The sequence below is a fragment of the Penicillium taxi genome, assembly GCF_028828555.1.
Source record: "Penicillium taxi strain IBT 34144 chromosome Unknown utg000004l_segment0_segment0, whole genome shotgun sequence".
Lineage (NCBI taxonomy): Eukaryota > Fungi > Ascomycota > Eurotiomycetes > Eurotiales > Aspergillaceae > Penicillium > Penicillium taxi.
The window spans coordinates 2650888-2669846 of NW_026643206.1; the positions used below are offsets into that span (position 1 = coordinate 2650888).

The 18959-nt window shown below is 47.9% G+C and overlaps 6 protein-coding genes across 6 annotated transcripts; 3 read left to right on the plus strand and 3 right to left on the minus strand.

Annotated features, from left to right (window-relative positions):
* Positions 1 to 213: 213 nt before the first annotated feature.
* Positions 214 to 841, minus strand: N7495_005906 (uncharacterized protein; the record flags this gene model as incomplete). Its single annotated transcript, XM_057208557.1, has 3 exons — positions 214 to 450; positions 545 to 638; positions 729 to 841. The coding sequence occupies 3 exons, from the start codon at positions 839 to 841 to the stop codon at positions 214 to 216; spliced, it is 444 nt and encodes a 147-aa protein (XP_057062331.1).
* A 787-nt stretch (positions 842 to 1628) lies between these two features.
* N7495_005907 (pyridoxamine-phosphate oxidase PDX3) lies at positions 1629 to 2839 on the minus strand (the record flags this gene model as incomplete). The annotated part of the gene is made up of 2 exons (XM_057208558.1): positions 1629 to 2611; positions 2668 to 2839. 2 exons carry the CDS (start codon positions 2837 to 2839, stop codon positions 1629 to 1631), a joined length of 1155 nt encoding a protein of 384 aa, XP_057062332.1.
* A 497-nt stretch (positions 2840 to 3336) lies between these two features.
* N7495_005908 (pentatricopeptide repeat protein) lies at positions 3337 to 7113 on the minus strand (the record flags this gene model as incomplete). The annotated part of the gene is made up of 1 exon (XM_057208559.1): positions 3337 to 7113. One exon carries the CDS (start codon positions 7111 to 7113, stop codon positions 3337 to 3339), a length of 3777 nt encoding a protein of 1258 aa, XP_057062333.1.
* Positions 7114 to 12152: 5039 nt separating this feature from the next.
* On the plus strand, positions 12153 to 13340 carry N7495_005909 (class I SAM-dependent methyltransferase; the record flags this gene model as incomplete). The annotated part of the gene is made up of 1 exon (XM_057208560.1): positions 12153 to 13340. One exon carries the CDS (start codon positions 12153 to 12155, stop codon positions 13338 to 13340), a length of 1188 nt encoding a protein of 395 aa, XP_057062334.1.
* A 1274-nt stretch (positions 13341 to 14614) lies between these two features.
* erg8 (phosphomevalonate kinase) lies at positions 14615 to 16077 on the plus strand (the record flags this gene model as incomplete). The annotated part of the gene is made up of 2 exons (XM_057208561.1): positions 14615 to 14913; positions 14970 to 16077. 2 exons carry the CDS (start codon positions 14615 to 14617, stop codon positions 16075 to 16077), a joined length of 1407 nt encoding a protein of 468 aa, XP_057062335.1.
* A 575-nt stretch (positions 16078 to 16652) lies between these two features.
* N7495_005911 (uncharacterized protein) lies at positions 16653 to 17611 on the plus strand (the record flags this gene model as incomplete). Its single annotated transcript, XM_057208562.1, has 3 exons — positions 16653 to 17256; positions 17314 to 17397; positions 17454 to 17611. The coding sequence occupies 3 exons, from the start codon at positions 16653 to 16655 to the stop codon at positions 17609 to 17611; spliced, it is 846 nt and encodes a 281-aa protein (XP_057062336.1).
* Between the last annotated feature and the right edge of the window lie 1348 nt (positions 17612 to 18959).

Genomic DNA, 18959 nt, shown 5'->3' on the forward strand with positions numbered 1-18959 from the left:
TAATTCTCACCCCTGCACTAGTTTACTTCTATGGTTAGGAGTACCTGGGTATACCTAGCTTATTCCAAGGTTATTCCTTGAAGTTCAGTGACATCAATATAAGCACAACATACATCCGTTAAACAAGCAAAAGCCCACAGCTGTCAGATTTCCAATACCTTCAGTACATCCAGACCAACGTATAGAGCGAAAATCCTCACGATGTGTTGCAATCTACGCCCCCTCGCGCATCCCAACCAAAATACACCCAGCACCCATCATAGCAGCCCCAAGCCACCAAAGCCCACCAACAGCCTCCCGAAACACCACCATGCCCAAGAGCGCCGTAACAAGGAAGTTGGATGAGGTATTTGTGATAGAGACCTTTACTGTTGAAGGGCCGGCTGTCAGGGCGCGAGTGAAGAGGGCCCACATTATTATGTTACATATAACGTTGAGACCGAGGCAGATCTAGGAATGTTAGTGTTGTCATACTTGTCGTAATAGAATTGAGGAAAATATGAGATGGATTGAGTGAATGAATGGGTTGGGGTAATTGACGTACACCTCGGACGAGAAGCTCTAGAAATGGGGAGGAATCAAGGCCGAATAGGTGTGCGAGAGATTGAGCAAAGGCAGAAGTGTTATTATCCGTTGTTCTATAGTTTATTAGTGATCGAGGTCATCCAATACCATCCCATTCTCAGTCCGATTATTTTCTTTGGACATTCTTTCGCACTGGGACATACAATTTCGCGAAGAGCCCGTTTAGCGCGGCGAAGGCACCGCTTGCCACAGCAAGCATGATCCATGGGGTTTTCAACCTGGACTCATTTGTTGGTAATGAGGGTGTAGAAGACATTGTTGGGTATATATGCAAGATTTCAATAACAATGCGAGTTTGGAGGTGTTTAGAGTCGAGAAGGAGGTTGGATGCCAAGGCGGGTTGATAGTGATAGGATATTGCCGGATAATGGATTTGATATTAGTACATTCGCTCCAACATAGGATCGACCTTCCAGAATTCGAACGCATGATGTCGCTCGCATGTCGCCGACGAGGTCATTGCCGCATTGGTCTCTACGACTTTCCCCATGGATCTTTAAGTGTAGATGTCTCCCCACTTTCTTTTTCCCTTTCCTTCAACTTCGTGCAGGGGGCTTGATAGACCCTAATCGGGCTCTATACTTGCTATTTTCTCCGTGAATACTCCCTTAGGAGGTGATCAGTGAAGAGTATTCTGAGATTACCTTCACCTTCTGGCTGCCCTCGTGGGTGGCCAGGGAATCTTTAAGACTAAAATTGTGATTTTATCACCCTCATCCTTTTTTTCATTGCTTGATAGCCCTTGTTGGCTGCGAGTAGAGAAGAGAGGGTTCTTTTGAAACTCCATTTAAATACATCACAGCATTACAATATCACAACACTGCGCTTCTTTGTTGTTATTGCCATCCTCTTATTCTTAAGAATAAATGCAAACTTTCCAAAGTTCTAACGTCATGAACCAAGGCAGTGACTACCTACTCAGACACCTATAGACTATTCGGAAGTTGTCAGATATCTTCAATTATAGGACATGAACAAGGAGATAGAACAGCCCTAGATTGGACAGAATAATCCAAACAGAAATATTACATCAATTAAAACAACTATGGAGAAAGCCGCTGCACCCTCCACAACGTAGTACCATCCTCCCCCTCAACACGAACATACCTAAACCGATCATGCAAACGACTTTTCCTTCCCTGCCAAAACTCAACAGACTCAGGCACAAGCCTAACACCACCCCAAAACGGCGGCAGAGGAATCTTCTCAACACCCTCAAACCTCTTCTCCATCTCCCGAACCCTCTCCTCCAGCAATCTACGCCCATCATCGATATCAGTAGTATCAATATCAGCCGGCACCTCCCCACCACCACCAGCCTGCAGCCTCGACACACTCTTCCGTCGCTGATTCTCAGCCAGCGCCGCAGGCTCAGAGGACCAAAGCACTTTACTCTGCCAACTAGCCCACCCGCCAATCTGACTCCCACGCTCACGTGTATTCCAGTATAACTCGCTCTCTTCCCGGCTCAATGGCTCGAGGAGGCCTTCTATGCGGACTTGACGCTCTAGAGATGAGAAGAGGAATGTTAATGCTCCCCATTTGTTGCCTGTGCTGGTGCTCGCTGCATCGCCGGGTTCTGGCATAGAGGGTAGTGTATCGGGTTTTGTGCCTTCGGTTCCGAAGACTTGTCCGCCTTTCCCCTCCCTACTGCCCCAGTTACTGTATACCACCCAGCCCCGCTCATCCAATTCCTTAAGGTATACTACTCGCGCGCTGATGCGGCCAGAGGGCATTTCGGCCGTGGCTAGCGTGCATGTTTCTGGGGCGGAGCTCGGTGAGAGGCGTGGGTCGCGGAACCAAGTGTGGAATTGGTGGAGTGGGCTCGTGCCGTGCATTTGAGAGATTGTTAAGGGTGGGTTGCTCACGAATTGGTGGGCTTGGGAGGGGTTTGAGAGTATTGTCTTTTCGGTTGTTGAGTCTGGTGTTGAGGCTTCTGAGCGGATGGTTGCTAGGCTTGGAATGGTAGACTGGGATTCTGTAGCTGTAGCTGTAGCCTCTATTGGTGCGATATCACCTGGTGCAACTAGATTTCTGGTTAGAAGCTATGGTTTTTTACGGAGGGTATGGTTGCTGACGTACAGATGAGCTTCTTTGGACGCTTGTGAGCGTCAGATTCTTGCTCGTGAGACATGGCTTTTTGGTTATAGTTTGCTGTGGTTGTAAAATGTAGACGGTGGAGGGGTTGACGGCGAATACGGATGTGGAGAAATGAGTCAAGAGCTTGGAAGGTGAGATGTGGGCGAACGGGCATTTGACTCAATTGGTTCCCGATCTAGTAGCCTAGATCAATGGAGTTACGTCGGCTATGGAGATATATCGGGAATTTGAGGAGCCGAGATTGATTAATGGATGGTGGTGCCATGTCGTCTCAGTGCTCCGTACTATACCTTGGAACCATCGGCCGAATCCGAATCTATGACATACCAAATAAATTGATTTGTCGTACGACATCTAAATATGCTTAGAAACAATACTAATTTTTGATGATTTTTTTTTTTTTGATATTTCTTCTCAGGCGAAAGCGCCAGAAGAGTGGAGAGGTCTCTATGAACAGAAAATATAGCAAAATAATTGTAGATGGTATACATGCCCCCTTTTAATTAACGCCAAATTATCCCGCTGAATGCCATGATTAAAAATAACAATGCAATACCCAAATTAGATCCTCCAATCAAGGATGGTCCAAAAGATAGGGATCCAGCCCTGACAGATCGAATGTAGTGTTTTGAGAGTAAGCTAGAACAAGAATCAAACGGTGGGAACGCCGATCAAGTCAAGAATCTTACTAGCGACGGCCGATGGGTACCCTCGAGAGATCATCTCATGGACAATACCTGCTGCACTTTCTCGGTCATCGGCGTGGAGGAAGGAGCGAGTCATAGCTTCGTAGGTACTTGGCTCACGCTTCTCCAGACCGATGCTGTCGTAGATAACCTTGGCCTTGGCGACGTTGCCGGAGTTGGCCCAGCCCTGGATAAGAGTGTTGGCAATGTAGGGGGTCATCTCGACGTTGCGCTTGATCATGCCCTTGACGACCTCCTCGGTCTCGGCAACACGGTTGTTGGAGACCATGGCTTCGAAGAGGGCTTGGTACAGGCAGGGCTGGGGACGGAAGCGGTGGTCGGAAATCACAGAGTCAAACACCTTACGGGCAGCGTCTAGGTCGTGCTGGACACAACCCTTGGCGTGGACGAGCGAGGCGTAGTGGACAGCGTCAGGCTGCTGGCCGGCAGCCTTCATCGACTCCAGAACCTTCTCAGCAGCGGCCATGTCGATGGGCTCGAGAGAGGCGTGAGCGTCGATCAGGAGCTTGTACGTGTGCATTGTCGGCTTGATGCTGCGAGATTGCATGCGGTTGTAGTATTCCAGGACCTTGCTGCGGTCACGCTTTGTGTTCAGAAAGTATTGGATCATGGAGTTGTAAGGGGCAGGGCGGGGCTTGTAGTTGGGCATCGACTCCATCTCCTCGAACATCTCCTCGGCGAATCGTTCGTCGCTGACACGGCAGAGCGCATTCACGATAGTTCCGTAGGTAACACTTGTCGGGCGAACGTTGTGGGCGCGCATCTCGGCGAAGTAGGCGAGGCAGTCGTCGATACGGCGAGCCTTTCCAAGCTTGCCGATGAGAGCGTTGTACAAGAACGAGGTGGGCTCAACACCTTCAATAACAGCACGGTGGAAGATCTTCAGAGCCTCAGTGGCTTCGTCAAAGGTCTTCGTCGACTCCTTCAGGGTGGTGATATACAGGCCAAAGGTGTTGGCAGATGGTGCAGAGCCGAGAGCGGTCAGCTCGAGGTGGAATTGGCCAGCCAGCTTACGGTCACCGAGGGTGAGACAAGCGGCGACCATGGCGTCCAGAATCGACACCCAGCCGTACCGGACAGCGTTGTGAGATGGGTTCAGGGGCACGTCGGCGCGGGCCATGGCGTGGATGTCATGGACCAGCTCAAAGCGACCGACCTTGGCAGCAGCAGTGATCAACTTGGCGTAGGTGATGTAGCGAGGGTGACGGCGAATGCGACGCATGTTTCGAAGACGGGAGAGTGCTTCGCTGAGGTGGGCCTCCGCGCGACCGGTAGTCTTCTCGAGCTCCTCGGCGATCATGGCAGAACCTCGGAAGTCGGTGGCGTATGCATAGGGATCGAAGGAATCGGAGTTCGAATTAGGGGTTGTGATGGAGGTGTCGGGCATGGAGACAGGGCTGTGGCGATCGGACTGGAAGGAAGCTGCACTTGAGGCATCCTGGTGATCCTGCCACCTCTTTGCGACATCAGGGCGGCTGTTGAAAATCTTGCCAATGGCCTCGTCGACCAACTGGGTAGTGTAACTATCAAGGGGAAGGCCGGTCGAGAGCGCCACGTCGAGCATGTGTGCAAATCGAATCGGGTGGGCAACGTCATAAACGAGAGCGTCGTTGTTGGCCAGCATACCGGCCTGGACTTGTAGTGCCAGGGTGAGGTCGGCCGGGTTCAGTTGTGAGATACCTTTAGGGCCGAGACTGGCGACAGCATGCTCGGCGACGGGAGACACGAGACCCCCGTTCTCGACCATGGACCAGAGGAGCGACATGGATGCTTGAGGGGAAATAACAGTAGCGGTTTGTAGTAGAACACGTCCAAGAAGGTGGATGGACTCTGTGACTTGCTCTCGAGTGGTACTGGCGACGGTTGGAGATTTAATGGGAGGAGAAGAGTTTCGGATACGAGTAAACATATTCCGAGCTTCCAGTAGACCCTCTTCTACATGACCACTTTTCAAGAGAGCAACAGCGAACATGGCAGTCGGCTGGATCAATTCCGTGGTTGCATGACCCACAGTGTTGAGCATTATCCACAAGGAACGGGCCGCCGAAACATTCCCTTGACGAATGTGAAGAGCGAGAAGAGAGATAGCTGGGCTTTGTCGGGATGCCGGTGAAGTTGATAGGGAATCGTATGCTGCCGAGGCGGTGGTAAGATCGCCCGAATCAGCGGCAGAGATGCAGATTTTGGCGATGGCATGATCCCGAGCCTCAGGGTGGAGCTTTGTCTTAGCCGTTTCCAAAGCTTTGCTGGGTTCGCCAACATCCAGCCAATGCTGTACAAGGGCGTTCTCAACAATCACCTTTTCCACATCGGCCCATCGACTTTCACTTTCCGTCACATTATCGAAAGATGAGCGAATACGATCCATGAATTGCAAAGCACCCTTCTCCTTGCCACAAGATAGATAGGCACGAATGAGAGCTGCGTACACTGCACTGTCCAGACGCCGGACCATGCAGAAAACTCCGCTGTCGTCTGCGACTGCAAGACTTCGGTACTCACTGTAGCACTCCACAGCACTTTTCAAGTCGCCGGTCCCCGCAAACGCATCAATCATGGATGGGAAGATTGTGGCGTGAGGTGTCACATTTTGCTTCTCCATATGCCCATAGATACGGACCATGTCATCCACCTGGCCCTCGCGAGCACATGCAGTGATTAGATAGCGGTAAATATCGACCGAGAAGGCCAGGCGAGAGTGTCGGTTCGTGGCGGTGTCGAAAAGCCTGATCGCGATAGATAACGAGTGATCCTCAGCGAGAATGTCCCGCTCCAGTTCACTCGAGTGGAGCATGAACTTGCCAGGCTCCTCCATTCCACCATAACGCACACGTTCCTGCTCCAACACTTTCCTAGCCGTGATGGCGTCGTGTGCCCGGGTCACCAACAACTGCACGAGAGTCTGATACGTGTCCTCGTCGGGAATTACCCTTCGACGAAGCATATCTGAGTACACATCGAGCGCCTTGGGAATAGCCTGGGCTGTTTCAGGGTGGAGTAGAATGGCCGCGACCAATAGGGCGTTGTACGCCTCGACTGTTGGGGTCAAGCCCTCCTTCAGTAGCAATTCAAAGGCAATAGGGATTTCAATATAGTTTTTCGACTTGAGCAACTGAACAACACGATCGGATGCAACTCGAGACTCCTCCGAGATAGCCGGAGACAGAACTACATCGCCAAAGGTCGGACCGGAAGCAGCTTCAGTCACATCCGATGCCGCATCCTCTGCCTGTGCCTGCTCCTCCTGGGTCTGAATCTCGCGAGCGACAGCCTCCTCCAACTGCGCACCAACATTCTCATTGACGGCAGCCTTGGTGAGATGCGGAGGAACAGATTCACTACGGGCTCCCTCGACGACCTCGACCTCCTCGACCGAGGGCTTCCAGCCAATGCGACGTCTGAATTGGAACTGGCTCCAGTCACTATCATCGCCGGTCTGTTGGGCGTGTTGCCATGCGGCGTAATAAGCGGCTAGACCGGAGTCGCCTGATCCAGAGGCACCCTGGCCAGCTTTGGCGCCAGCGCCTGACGAGCTGGACGCGTTGGAGAAGGCATTCTGTAGCTGAGCTGTGCGTGCAAATTTTGCAGGATGGTTCGCGAGTTGATTAAGGGTGTTGGTGGACGCGTATTGGGACGCAGCGACTACCGATTGAGCATAGCCATGGGTGAAGGCTTTTGTGAAACTCTGGCGCGCGAAGTGGGTTAATGGTTTGAAGACCATTTATCTAGCGGGAGACCTCTTCAATACGAAGAGGCAATGCTGAGAGAAAAATCCAAGTTAGTCGGATGGTAGATGGTGATAGTTCAAAATATGTACCTTGCACTCAGAATAGTATTGGAAATGCAGACTCATTGAACGACCAAGTCGCCAGTGAATGCGCTGTTGAAAGGGAAGGTGAAAGATATGAGAGAAGGGATTCACAAAAATGTGTATAGAAAGAAAACAGAGTCGGAAGGAAGGGAATATGAAACCCGGATAATGTGGGGGGCCTTAAAAGAAAGAGAGAAAAGATACAGGATTCTGGAAGGAGATGGAGTCGCACAGTGGGCCGCCAGGGATTGAATTTGCTGTGGCCGATCCTCTCCGGAGAAGCTGTCTAAGGTACTCATCATGGGACCCTTAAGTTGATATTTTACTCCTCGGCTATTGACGGATTTCGTGAAACCAACACGCGGGGTAAAATTGATTCTACTATTGTTTTATGGAGTACAAAATGGATACATCCCCCCCATATCTGAATCGAAAGAAAAGGGAGATGTACAACATGGCACCATATAGAAAGACATGTACACATAGTACTTACTGTAGTACACTGTAATCATGGGCCCAGATGGTATCCACTTTTAAATTTTACGGGGAACCAATAAAATCAATAAAAATGTATATGAAGAACGCTCGGTGCCTTGATGACTCAACATCCACCCGGTTCTTTCTCTTCCTTCTCTTCGGACTTCATCTCGTTCTTCCCCGAGCATTCGGAGTTAGGATTTTGTGGGCGTACGGATTACAAAGAACATGTTCCTCTGACTCATATGAACATCCATTCCATGGCTTTCTTTTCTTCAATCTGAGATCGAGTCTAGACAGGTCTGAACTAACTAGTTGATAGATCTACCGAGTCCGTGCCTTAAAGGAATAAGACATTGAAGGACCATTATTGATACCTCAAGTGAGGGATCACATCGTCATTCTTCAAATCACAACCTCGGTTCTCCTTTCAGATATGCAATAGGGTTCCAGGGTCTAGGGCTTGGAGTGGCTAATCAAACGACAATTATAACCTGCATGTGAGTCCCCTAGGTATGGAATATGATCGGACTATACCTAAATTGGTACCTATATCCAGTCATTTAATACTTAGGGCTACCTAGCTTGCAGCTTGGATCTGCTAAGGTCCATTTAAACATTTATAGACTCATGTATGTCAACATCGCCGCCTGGATCTCCCTCTTACCGAAAAGAAAGGTGTCCACCTGTGCAAAGCGTTTGTCAATACTGTATAATTAGGAGACTTTGAAGCAGACCCACCCGACCTATACAGTATTCTCATTGCACGAAAGGTGTTACCTACACTAGAGTCTGCAAAAGTACGGAGTAGGTACTGTAGCTGGTTATTTACGTAAGGTAACAGAACTGGAGAACTGCTCAGATCGGTGTTTTTGAATCGATTCAAGCTTGAAATATTCATTGCTAGATGACATTGTGACGGACCCAAGGCGAAGCGTTTATAGAGAAAACGATCCATCCATAGATTCGTTCAAGGGCTTATCATGAACCAGAGAATGCATCAATGAGCATGTCCAGAAAGAGTAACTAGTCTACCCAGGTACCCCGTATGTCCTCCGACCTCGGGACCTTGTGGCAAACCTGAAATAAGCTATCTAAGGATTCCACTAGGTATTGCATACGGAGTATTATGGAAGCCAATCACATAGCCTAGCCTGGGAGTCTTGGAAATCTTGGAACCTGGGGATAGGCTAGCCTTAGATTCCTGTGGGGATATCCTTATGGAGCCCTGGTGGTGTCCACTCTTGTAACAGTTGGGTCTGTCAGGTGAGCCTTGGAGAGATCTGGACCGAGATTGACGTCGGGCATATCAAGATCTGGGTACCTTACCTTGGCGTACCTGAGTATCAAGACTGATGTAGCTGTGAAGGTCTAGCCAGAAGAGGAAAGCTTGAGCCGCAAATCTTGGCTGCAGAATTGACTTCGTTATGGCCTTAATGACTTGGTATCTGAGCAGAGATTTTAATCTCTAGGATGCTCATTTTTTGGCGCATACTTAGATACCTATCTAATCTCCAGGCTGGCGGTGGATACTTAGAGAGGTTCAAGCGATGTCGTCACCGAGCTCAACGTGGTAAATTAACGTGATTAAAGCTACCCAGAAACTACGTAAGCAGTATCTGCAAACATTTATCCTGAATCATTCTTATAAAGCTATTTCAACTTCCAAGGGTCTAGCTAGTATCTAAACTTATGAATCTGTACAACCCTGGACCATGGATAGGCTTACAGCCTGCGAACCATCAACGGGCCGACAGGGCTGACACTTAACCTGGGCATATCTTGGCAGGCCAAATATCGACAATAACAAAAACCGCCAAAAACTCTAGATTCAGTCTTCAATCTAACCAACGTTCTCAACTGTTTAAACCAAATCCATAGTCATGAGGCCAATGCTCACAAGGTCGCGGACCTCAGTACTTTGGACACAGCACGGAGCGCTCTGCACTCTGCACTCTGTATACTCAAGGATTAAAGGAATGACCTGTTGGAACTAAAAGTACCTATATTGACGTCAGATCATGCGCGGTCCAGCACGCTCAGACATCCATGGACGCAGACATGGTCTGGGCGTCGATCGATTCTCCCAGACCTGATCATCGCGGGGCATGGATACAACACTGCAGGACCCAGGGCCCCACGGACCCCCAAGACTAAATCACCCTTTTTCCATCTTAAGTGCTGTGCATGGATGGTTATTGGCTAGGTGATTGCTTATCAGGCACGGTAATAATTCAAACAAACGTCCACGGAGTATCTGACACAGAACTGAATCATTAGTCGGATCGCGGCCTTCGGAGTCAGTGCGCAAGGAGCCAGAAAGGAAGTTGATTGCATTCATCAATACCTAGTACTGTATCGATGTTTTCAATCCGTATCGATTTCATGCGCCAAGCTTCCATGCTGTATAATTGAGCGTGTGATAGATAGTTATGGATGTTGATTTTCAAGGTCCACTGTAAAGACTCCACACGGAAGCTTGGAAATGCTGAGTGATGGCATCAAAAGAGATGAATGGTGGAACCTAGACAAATGGGCGCTAACGACCTTCGGAAGGTTGTCCTTAATCAAAACATGGATTTAAAGGTCCAGGAAAAACAAAAACCAATTTGCGAAATTTTGAAATCCCATGGCTTGAGGATGGCATGACTTTTATATTGATATCCGGAGGTTTCGGACGGATAACTAGGTCTGGGTTAATAGCGTGAGTACAAATAATATTTAGCATAGGTACATACTAAGGTGACATAGTGTAGCTCCTAAAAGGGATAATGAGAGACAGAGGGCTTATTTGGTGCATAATTCTGTTGATCTAAGGGGTTACCAGGGCGCTTTTCGAGAGAAGAAATTTCGTTTTGATCCACTTGTTGTCGTGCCATGAGTTGACATCATTTGATGATCTTCTGATATAATTTTGATTGTATACTCCAGGAGATAGCAGTGAAACTTGAAGGATATCCTATAGATATACGGATGACACGGATGAAAGAAGAAGATTCCTAGATAGAGCAATCGAAGTGAATCTGGAAACAAAGCAATATCCCCAGCTAGACCTTCAATCTTCAAATGTCCTTTATATCCGAATAGACGGGAAGCTCCGGGTAAATATGGATTTAGCGTAACAACCCCTGGAGCGAAAAGCAAACGCCAAGATCAAATCAAAAATTTGGTGAATAAAAGAGGATACTGAAGGACCGACACCGGCTTACTGATAGACCCAAGGTTCGCTCCAGCGCCAGTCAAAAGGAGCATAATACTAGATCAGGCGTGACACGTGACACGGGAAGGCGGGACTATGAAGTAACATATGGAGTCATTTCTAATAGATTGTTTGGTCTGGTGGATACATAATAACTCTTACCTCGTCTTCCATTCAATCCTGTGATCCACTTATTTAACGCCGTGGCCACGAGGGGCCGCTTTAAGTAAGATCTAAATTTAATATATTTGAATTTCTTCCTCATTTCCACGGTTCCTATATATCCGAACGAGAAAAGAGGAAAACGGGTAAAAAAGGAACAATGGAAAGCTTCTCGAAGGTAATTTAAGTTTTCCCGATCATAAGCCTTACCGGTACATCCTTTATTTGCCTTTACCCTTATCTCCATTTTATATGCCGATTTACCGTGTCTTGGTTTTGGTTTTGGTTTTGGTTCTGAGATGGTAGGAATGACGCCACTATAGAACGGACTATGAGCAGCTTGCATAATCGGCTGTATGCAGAGTATAATCCCAACAATTGGGTATTAAGCTGTAAAGGGGCTATGAGTAGTTATGTCCACTATATTAGATAGAAATCAATAAAATAAAATACTGCAAAGTATATATAAGTTACGCCGTACGTACTGTGTAGTACTGGGTTCTCCGTACCTAACTATTACAGCGCTATACAGAAAATAGAGAGTAGTACAAAGTACTCCCGTATATCGGAATTTAAGTGGGTCTTTTGGTCTTTTTGGTCTAATTGGGGTCCCGCTTCATCCGTGCCTTGTCTGTATATCTATCTACACGACATTGATGGCTACGAATATCGAGGGGAGATAAGTATGGATAGATCGGGATAAATTCACTACCTGATCTGAGTCATTTGCCTTAAATCAAATAAAAATAAAAGATCCGGGATGCCATCCCCGTATTAACGGCTTCAACTCAACCTGCCGGGATAGCCGGGAAGAGGATCCAGATCCGGTGACAATCCGCTCTTGACCGCCCTCTCTCTATTACTCACGGCAGTACAGATTTTTCTTTTAGGGATCGTGGAGAGCGAGGATCTCTTGGGGCGCACTTTGCTTATAAATTCAAGCCCAACCCCATTGCAGACTGTTTTTATTTTGAGTATATACATATCGGTTTCCGTTAAACACCAAGACCAACCACCACCCCACTCCTCACTCTCTTTTCCCTTAATACTCCTATTTTACCCCTAGTACATCATAGTACCTTTTACCTGATTATATTTATTTGTTTCAATAATGGCGACTGAAGCGCTCCCGGTGACAACACCCGCCGATTCTCACCCAAGCCCGAATGATCGTGGCTCTGAGAGCGACACTTCCGTTGATGAGATCACCGAACAGAAGCAGAAGGTTCTCGTGACGGCACTGGGCAAGAACGACAAGGGTGGTGATGACTCGGCTTCTCCAAAGCGCTGGAAGTCTTTCTGGACTTCATTCCGATACCTCACCAACTTGACTCCTAAACAGGTCGACGACTTCATGGCTTCTTACGTCATTTACAACGTGGACTGGTCGAACGAGAAGGAGATGATTGAAACTCTGGGCCCCAACTATCAGGAAAAGGTCGGCGACTGCCTCAAGTCCTACTATGGAGTTCTCAACCACTTGTGCGCTCTCGGTGACGTGGAAAAGATGTACATTCCTCCCTGGATGAAGAAGAAGACTGGCTGCCTCGAGAACCAGATCCTCTATGAGAGATCGATTGCCAAGAACATCGGCCTCACTGCCGGAGATAAGGTTCTAGATCTGGGTTGTGGCCGTGGCCGCGTTGCCGCTCACATGGCCCAACACACTGGTGCCCAAGTCACTGGCCTTAATATTGATCCCAACCAGATCGGCCAAGCACAGAGCTTCAACAACAAGCTTGGTCTGAAGAACAACTTTGTCGTCCAAGATTTCAACACCCTCCCTCTGCCTTTCGCCGATGAGAGCTTTGACGCCTTCTACCAGATCCAAGCACTTTCTCTGTGCAAGGACCTTCCCGCTCTCTTCAAAGAAGTCTTCCGAGTCGTCAAGCCCGGCTCCAAGATATCCCTCTTGGACTGGATCAGTCTCCCCGCTTATGACGCATCTAATCCCGAGCACGCCGAGCTTATGCGCCGCGTCAAGCCTCTGATTGGTGCCGTCGGTACCCCCACTCAGGAGACCCTGGAGTCCGCGCTAAAAGAAGCCGGTTTCGAAATCGTCATCTCTGAAAACGCCTCTATCGACGGTCTTCAGGCCCCTCTCATCGACACCGTTGATCTATACTTCCGCACTCTGCGCCAGTGCATTTTGGGTCTAGTCAGGGTCCATGCTCTGCCAAAACACTTCAAGACTCTCATTAACCGCCTGTGCCTCGACGGTCAGGCCTTCGTCAAGATGGACGTCATGCGTCTTGCCACGACATCTTACAGCATCATTGCACAGAAGCCCAAGGCATGAAGTTATGAAAGTTGAAAAGATCGGAGTAGATGATCTTGCGACGCCAAACGCCAACGCCACCAAATTCTTATTCTGCTCGCTCTACTCCACCACAGCCCCTCATACTACCACTCACGCCCCGTACCGCTCTTCACGCTTCCCGTCAACTGGTCCACCAATACAAATACCCTGTACAGTAATTCAAAAGCTTAGAGGCTTTGGGAGTTCGGCTTTTTCTACATTTTTCATCTTTCTTTCACTTTATTTTCCATCTGTGGGTTTTCGTCCTTCTCTTATCCCTTTTTTTTTTTGTAACCTTCTTGCGACGTTGGTGCAGTGTTATGGAGTCTGTTAAAATATATCCCATACCAGCGGAATTGAATATCAATTCTATAGCATCACTCATAATAGTTTAGTTCTCATGAATGGAATGATAGTATTTTAAATCTGATATTGCTCTATTTCACCCTTGGAAGACCTTAAGAAATGCCAGCCTTGAAAGCTTGGGAAAAATCCTACAAATACAAGTTAATAATACCTACAGATTAGGTATTTAGATATTGCCAGTACACTGAAGTCATTAATTGATCGTAAGCCGATATTACACAACAAACACTGAAATGCCGAAGATGCTAAGTAGATCAAACGTTCTTGATTTTCTTGCCCAGTTCCTACAAGCCCTGATTTCTGTTTGTATGTAACCGCCCTCGCCTTCAAGGTGCCAATGACGTGCATCATCGACTTACAAGGTCTAGAACTTCGTTAATAAGCATGTGTGACATCGATCGAATGACGACTGATATTATTTCCAGTTATGATCTATTGTCTTTTATCTTCCGATAAACTAATTAACAATACTTGGAATGTTCCCATGTTCTTCGTGTATTTACTAGTGTTCTTTCGTGTTTAGTCTACGAGAAAGTACCTGGGTAGTCTATGGAGGGTAATTCGCCTTTACTGAAGTCACCGATGAAATAATTGTATCTAGGTAGTTTCAAAAGAGATCTCTAATAGATGTACTGAAAGATGCTAAGACTCGGGACTTTCCATATGTGCCCAGATCCACGCTAACCCGTTTAGGGGATTTAGATACATCCTTGCCTGAGGTCCACCGATTGGAGCCACTTGACCTTTTACATTCCCCCCTATTGGGCATGAGAACATCTACAACGCAGATTCTAGTCCGCTCCCGTCGCCATTTCTATTCGTTCCGCCTAAACCTCCAGCTAGCACTGTCGTAGTCTATCCGCTCCCCCCCCCTCTTCCCCACTTTCCCTCCATCCCTTCGATATTCAATGCCTCAACCATCTTCCGTGATGGCCGTTTCGGCTCCAGGCAAGGTCCTCTTGTCCGGCGGCTACCTTGTCCTCGATCGCAAGTATACTGGAACGGTGTTCGCCCTCGATGCGCGCATCCATGTCGTTGTTCAGCAGCTGAGACGGGGTCCGGCGCATAGCAAGACTGAGTCTGGCAGTGATGAGCAGGAGGATATTATTGTTGTACGATCACCCCAGTTTGTGGATGCTGTCTGGGAGTATACTTTCCAGCGCTGTGAGAATGGCGGTGGAGTGAAAGTTATCCAGAAGGGCAATGGGTAAGAGCTTTCATTTCCATCTACTTTTTCACAGCTAACCTCTCCATCACATCCAGACCTCGGAATCCGTTCGTCGAGACCTCCGTTAGCTATGCTTTGACTTATATCAGTTACGTCGCTGACTCGAAAGATTTCGGCTCTCTATCTGTTACCATCATGAGTGATAACGACTACTACTCCGAGACTTCTACATCGAAGGGCTCCGCCGCTCAAGAGTATGGCGGCCGCTTTTCTAATTTCGGTATTCCTCTCTCAGAGGCCCATAAGACGGGACTGGGTTCGTCAGCTGCCTTAGTCACCGCTCTCGTCTCGGCCTTGGTTATCCACCGTACTATGCAAGCCGATGACCTCGGTGGTGGCCGTGACAAGCTCCACAACCTAGCTCAGGCCGCACACTGCGCGGCGCAAGGAAAGGTTGGTTCCGGCTTCGATGTCGCTACTGCTGTGTACGGATCATGTCTCTATAAGCGATTCTCGCCCGCGATCCTAGAGTCAGTGGGCGATGTGGGGTCAGCCGGGTTCGAAGAGCGATTGTTCGCCGTTGTCGAGGACGCCAACCCAGCGCACTCGTGGGATACAGAGTGCGTGGATTTTGGTATGCAGCTCCCGCGCGGGATGCAGATGGTCTTGTGTGACGTGGACTGTGGCTCTCAGACGCCATCCATGGTGCGGAAGGTGTTGCAATGGAGGAAAGAAAACCAGCAAGAGGCCGATATTCTCTGGGCCAGCTTACAGAACAACAATGAGCGGTTGCGACAGGAGCTGAAGCGTCTCGCCCAACACCCCGATTCCAACACTGATGCAGAATTCTCCGAGATCAGCAGTTATCTCCAGCGCACGCGGCAGCATATTCGCACCATGACGCAGCGTTCAGGAGTTCCTATCGAACCTAGTGTCCAGACTGAGCTGCTGGACAGGGTTTCTGAGATCGATGGCGTTATTGGCGGAGTTGTGCCGGGTGCTGGAGGGTACGATGCCATTGTGTTGTTGATTAAGGATGATACGGCTGTGATTCCCCGACTGAACGAGCTTTTCGAAAACTATCAAAGTACCGTAGAGGATGACTTTGGAGGCAAGATTGGCAAGGTTCGACTATTGGGTGTGCGGCATGGATCTGAAGGATTGAAGACTGAATTCTTGGAGCAGTATGCTGGCTGGCTCTAAGCATTGGAGGTTATATATTCAATTTTAAAAAGAGTATTCAGTCCAACTGAGATCAGTGTTTACTATAGGTTCTAGATCTTCATATCCACTGGTTCGCATAAATGATGACATAGAGTATTATCCTTAAAAGGAGTCTAGACTCCTGAACAAACCGGCTTAGGCAAAATCAGCAAAAGGGACAATTTCAATATAGGAGCTTTTTTTCTTAGGTGGGGAATCCAATCTCATAGTCTCCATTGCGGTTTCACTACAGAAGCTTCTTGCCGATCCCCTTTACCTGGACTTCTTTCCCCCCAATATTTTCATATTTCCATCTTCTTGTCTTTTCGTCTTTTCGTCTTTTTTATCTTTTTATCCCTGCAATAATAGTGCTGTACTCTAATAATCTCCTGATCCCGACAAAAAAAGCATCACTTCGTACTATTGCAGCGTTCGCCCAATCAGTCAACTCAGACCCTTGGACCGATCGGGCGATCAACCTTGCTTTCCACCACTACACCCCCCCTCATCCAACATTTCAACAATTTGATCGCTTTTTCCTATCAAAGGGGATTTCAATTTGTCAGGGCACAGATATGTCTTCAACCGAGCACCTAAAGACAGAGACAGACATAGACTCGTTCGCTATTGCCCAAGATTCGGGGGCAACCACTTCTCCAACTCAACTGCAATCCACAGAATCTTCAATCACATCACCCATCAATACTGTTGTCGCTGACGCAAGTGCACCTACCTCTGCTCTCCCACCTCTATCTGGAGACGCAGCGAATCAAAGCGCGACCGCATCCGAAACCGCAGCCGCAACGACCGCAAACGGTGGCGAAAGCGTCGCCCCCGTGACAACAACTGGCACTCAAACTCCTAGCGAAACAACCGCTGGTATTACACCAGTCGCACAAACTCAAACAGAATCCACTTCAATGCATACCGAGGAGCCGAAGTTGGCTGGGTCTCTGGCTAAGCCCGACGACACCTCGAAGGAGGTCGAAACCGAGGCCGACGCCGAGGATACGGGACCTTCGTTAGTTATTACGCTACTGTTGACTACTGGATCGCGACACCCATTCACTATCGATGGGAAATACTTGCGTAAGCGTAATGTTAACGTTGAGAATCATGATCCGTTCGCGATGAGCGTTTATACTCTTAAGGAGTTGATTTGGCGCGAGTGGCGAGATGGTAAGTGCAATATTACTATTTGAAAAAGGAGACAATCACTGATGTCTGATTTTCAAGACTGGGAACCCCGTCCGTCCTCTCCTAGCTCGATTCGTTTGATCTCTTTTGGGAAATTGCTGGTTGATAAGTCCCCTTTGTCTGGTATGATCATGAAAAACGACACAACAAAATTGAATGATCCTAACGCTTGCGAATAGAATCGAAATTCAACCACGATGCTCCCAATGTCTTACATATGACTGTCAAGCCACAAGAAATCGTCGACGAGGAAGATGCCAAGGGTGCCAAGGCGCAGTACAACCGTGAAAACGAGACCAGCGAGCGCAGTCCTGGATGTCGCTGTGTTATACTATGAGTCTGCAACGAGTTCCTTGCCGTGGGTGCGATATGGAGAGATCGATACTGAATTCCCCCCTTTCCTTTTTCACCCTCCCATTACCCTCTAGCCCTCAACGACCTGGCCTACCCTGCCTGGATGCAGGATCCGGCTTCTAACCATTTTAATGTTGAAAGAGTTTCTCGGAAGTGCCGTTCGAGAATTGGCTTTCTTCCAGATCCTATTGATTTCCTGCTTTTCACCTTATTCAACAGTTCTTTCGTCGTCAACATACCCACCAACTTCGAAATTCATAATCCGTCAATATTGCTCAATGCCTTTTCTGTACATGGAAACCAAAACAATCCTCCTCGCTCTCGCCCGACGATCCTTTCACACCATGTTCTTGACTTTCGCGCTCGCTTGAATTTCCCTCTGGTTTTGGGTCTTTTTGGTCTTTTTGGTCTTTTGCCTTGATTGTCCTTGTCCTTGTCCTGATATAAATCCGCCTTCCTAACCGCCTTCCCATCTATATACCCATCCCATTCGACCTATTTTCTTCTTTTTGTCTCTTATTACTCACCACTTTCCTTTTCATCGTGTCTATTCCTGTTTCTGGCTTCTTCCCGAAACATTCTGTATCTATGAATCTTCCTTGGGTTTTTGTCCTTTTGTTTTTTTATTCATCTCTCTTCCGTAGTGTATATGACCCTGACATCCCACTTCTACGGATATGGATACTTAATGACGGTGTTTTTTTTTTAGCATACAATTGAAGTTTTGAGCCGAGCCCGAGCCTTTGGGTTTGCTTTGATATTCTCTTACTGGATATCTTCCAATCAATATTCTCAATTCATGAATATACTCCATATTTACTAGAATCACAACTCAGGGAAGCACATGAGCAGCCGTAGCCAATCGGCTTCAATGTATACGAATAGCCGTGCCAACGTTCTTGAAGAAAATATGCCTTCAACCATTACACAGAGGAAGATCCAATTCCAAGGTTCAAAGGGAATGTCGTGTCTAATGAATAATTAGCCCCAGTGATTCAGATGAAAGCTTACATTGCCTTTCAAGAGCGAAGATCGGAGTCAGAACTGAGTACTAGAGCAAGTCAAATGCCAGAGTGATGACAGCGTCAATGGGATTCTGAATAGATGGGTTGGAAAACAACAACCTTGCTGTGATAACGTAGATCCATATTGTAACCATCTCCCTGGAAAGATTCCAAGGCTTGTGATGAAGGATTGAAAGAAGGGAAACTGTGTTGGGAAGATAAAACTAGTGGCTCTAGTTGATACTATAATTGCCGAGACTACTCTCGGCGCGAGGAAAGGTTGCTAGGAACTTACTTCCTCGAAGTCTGGGGTAATTTCCGATTTCA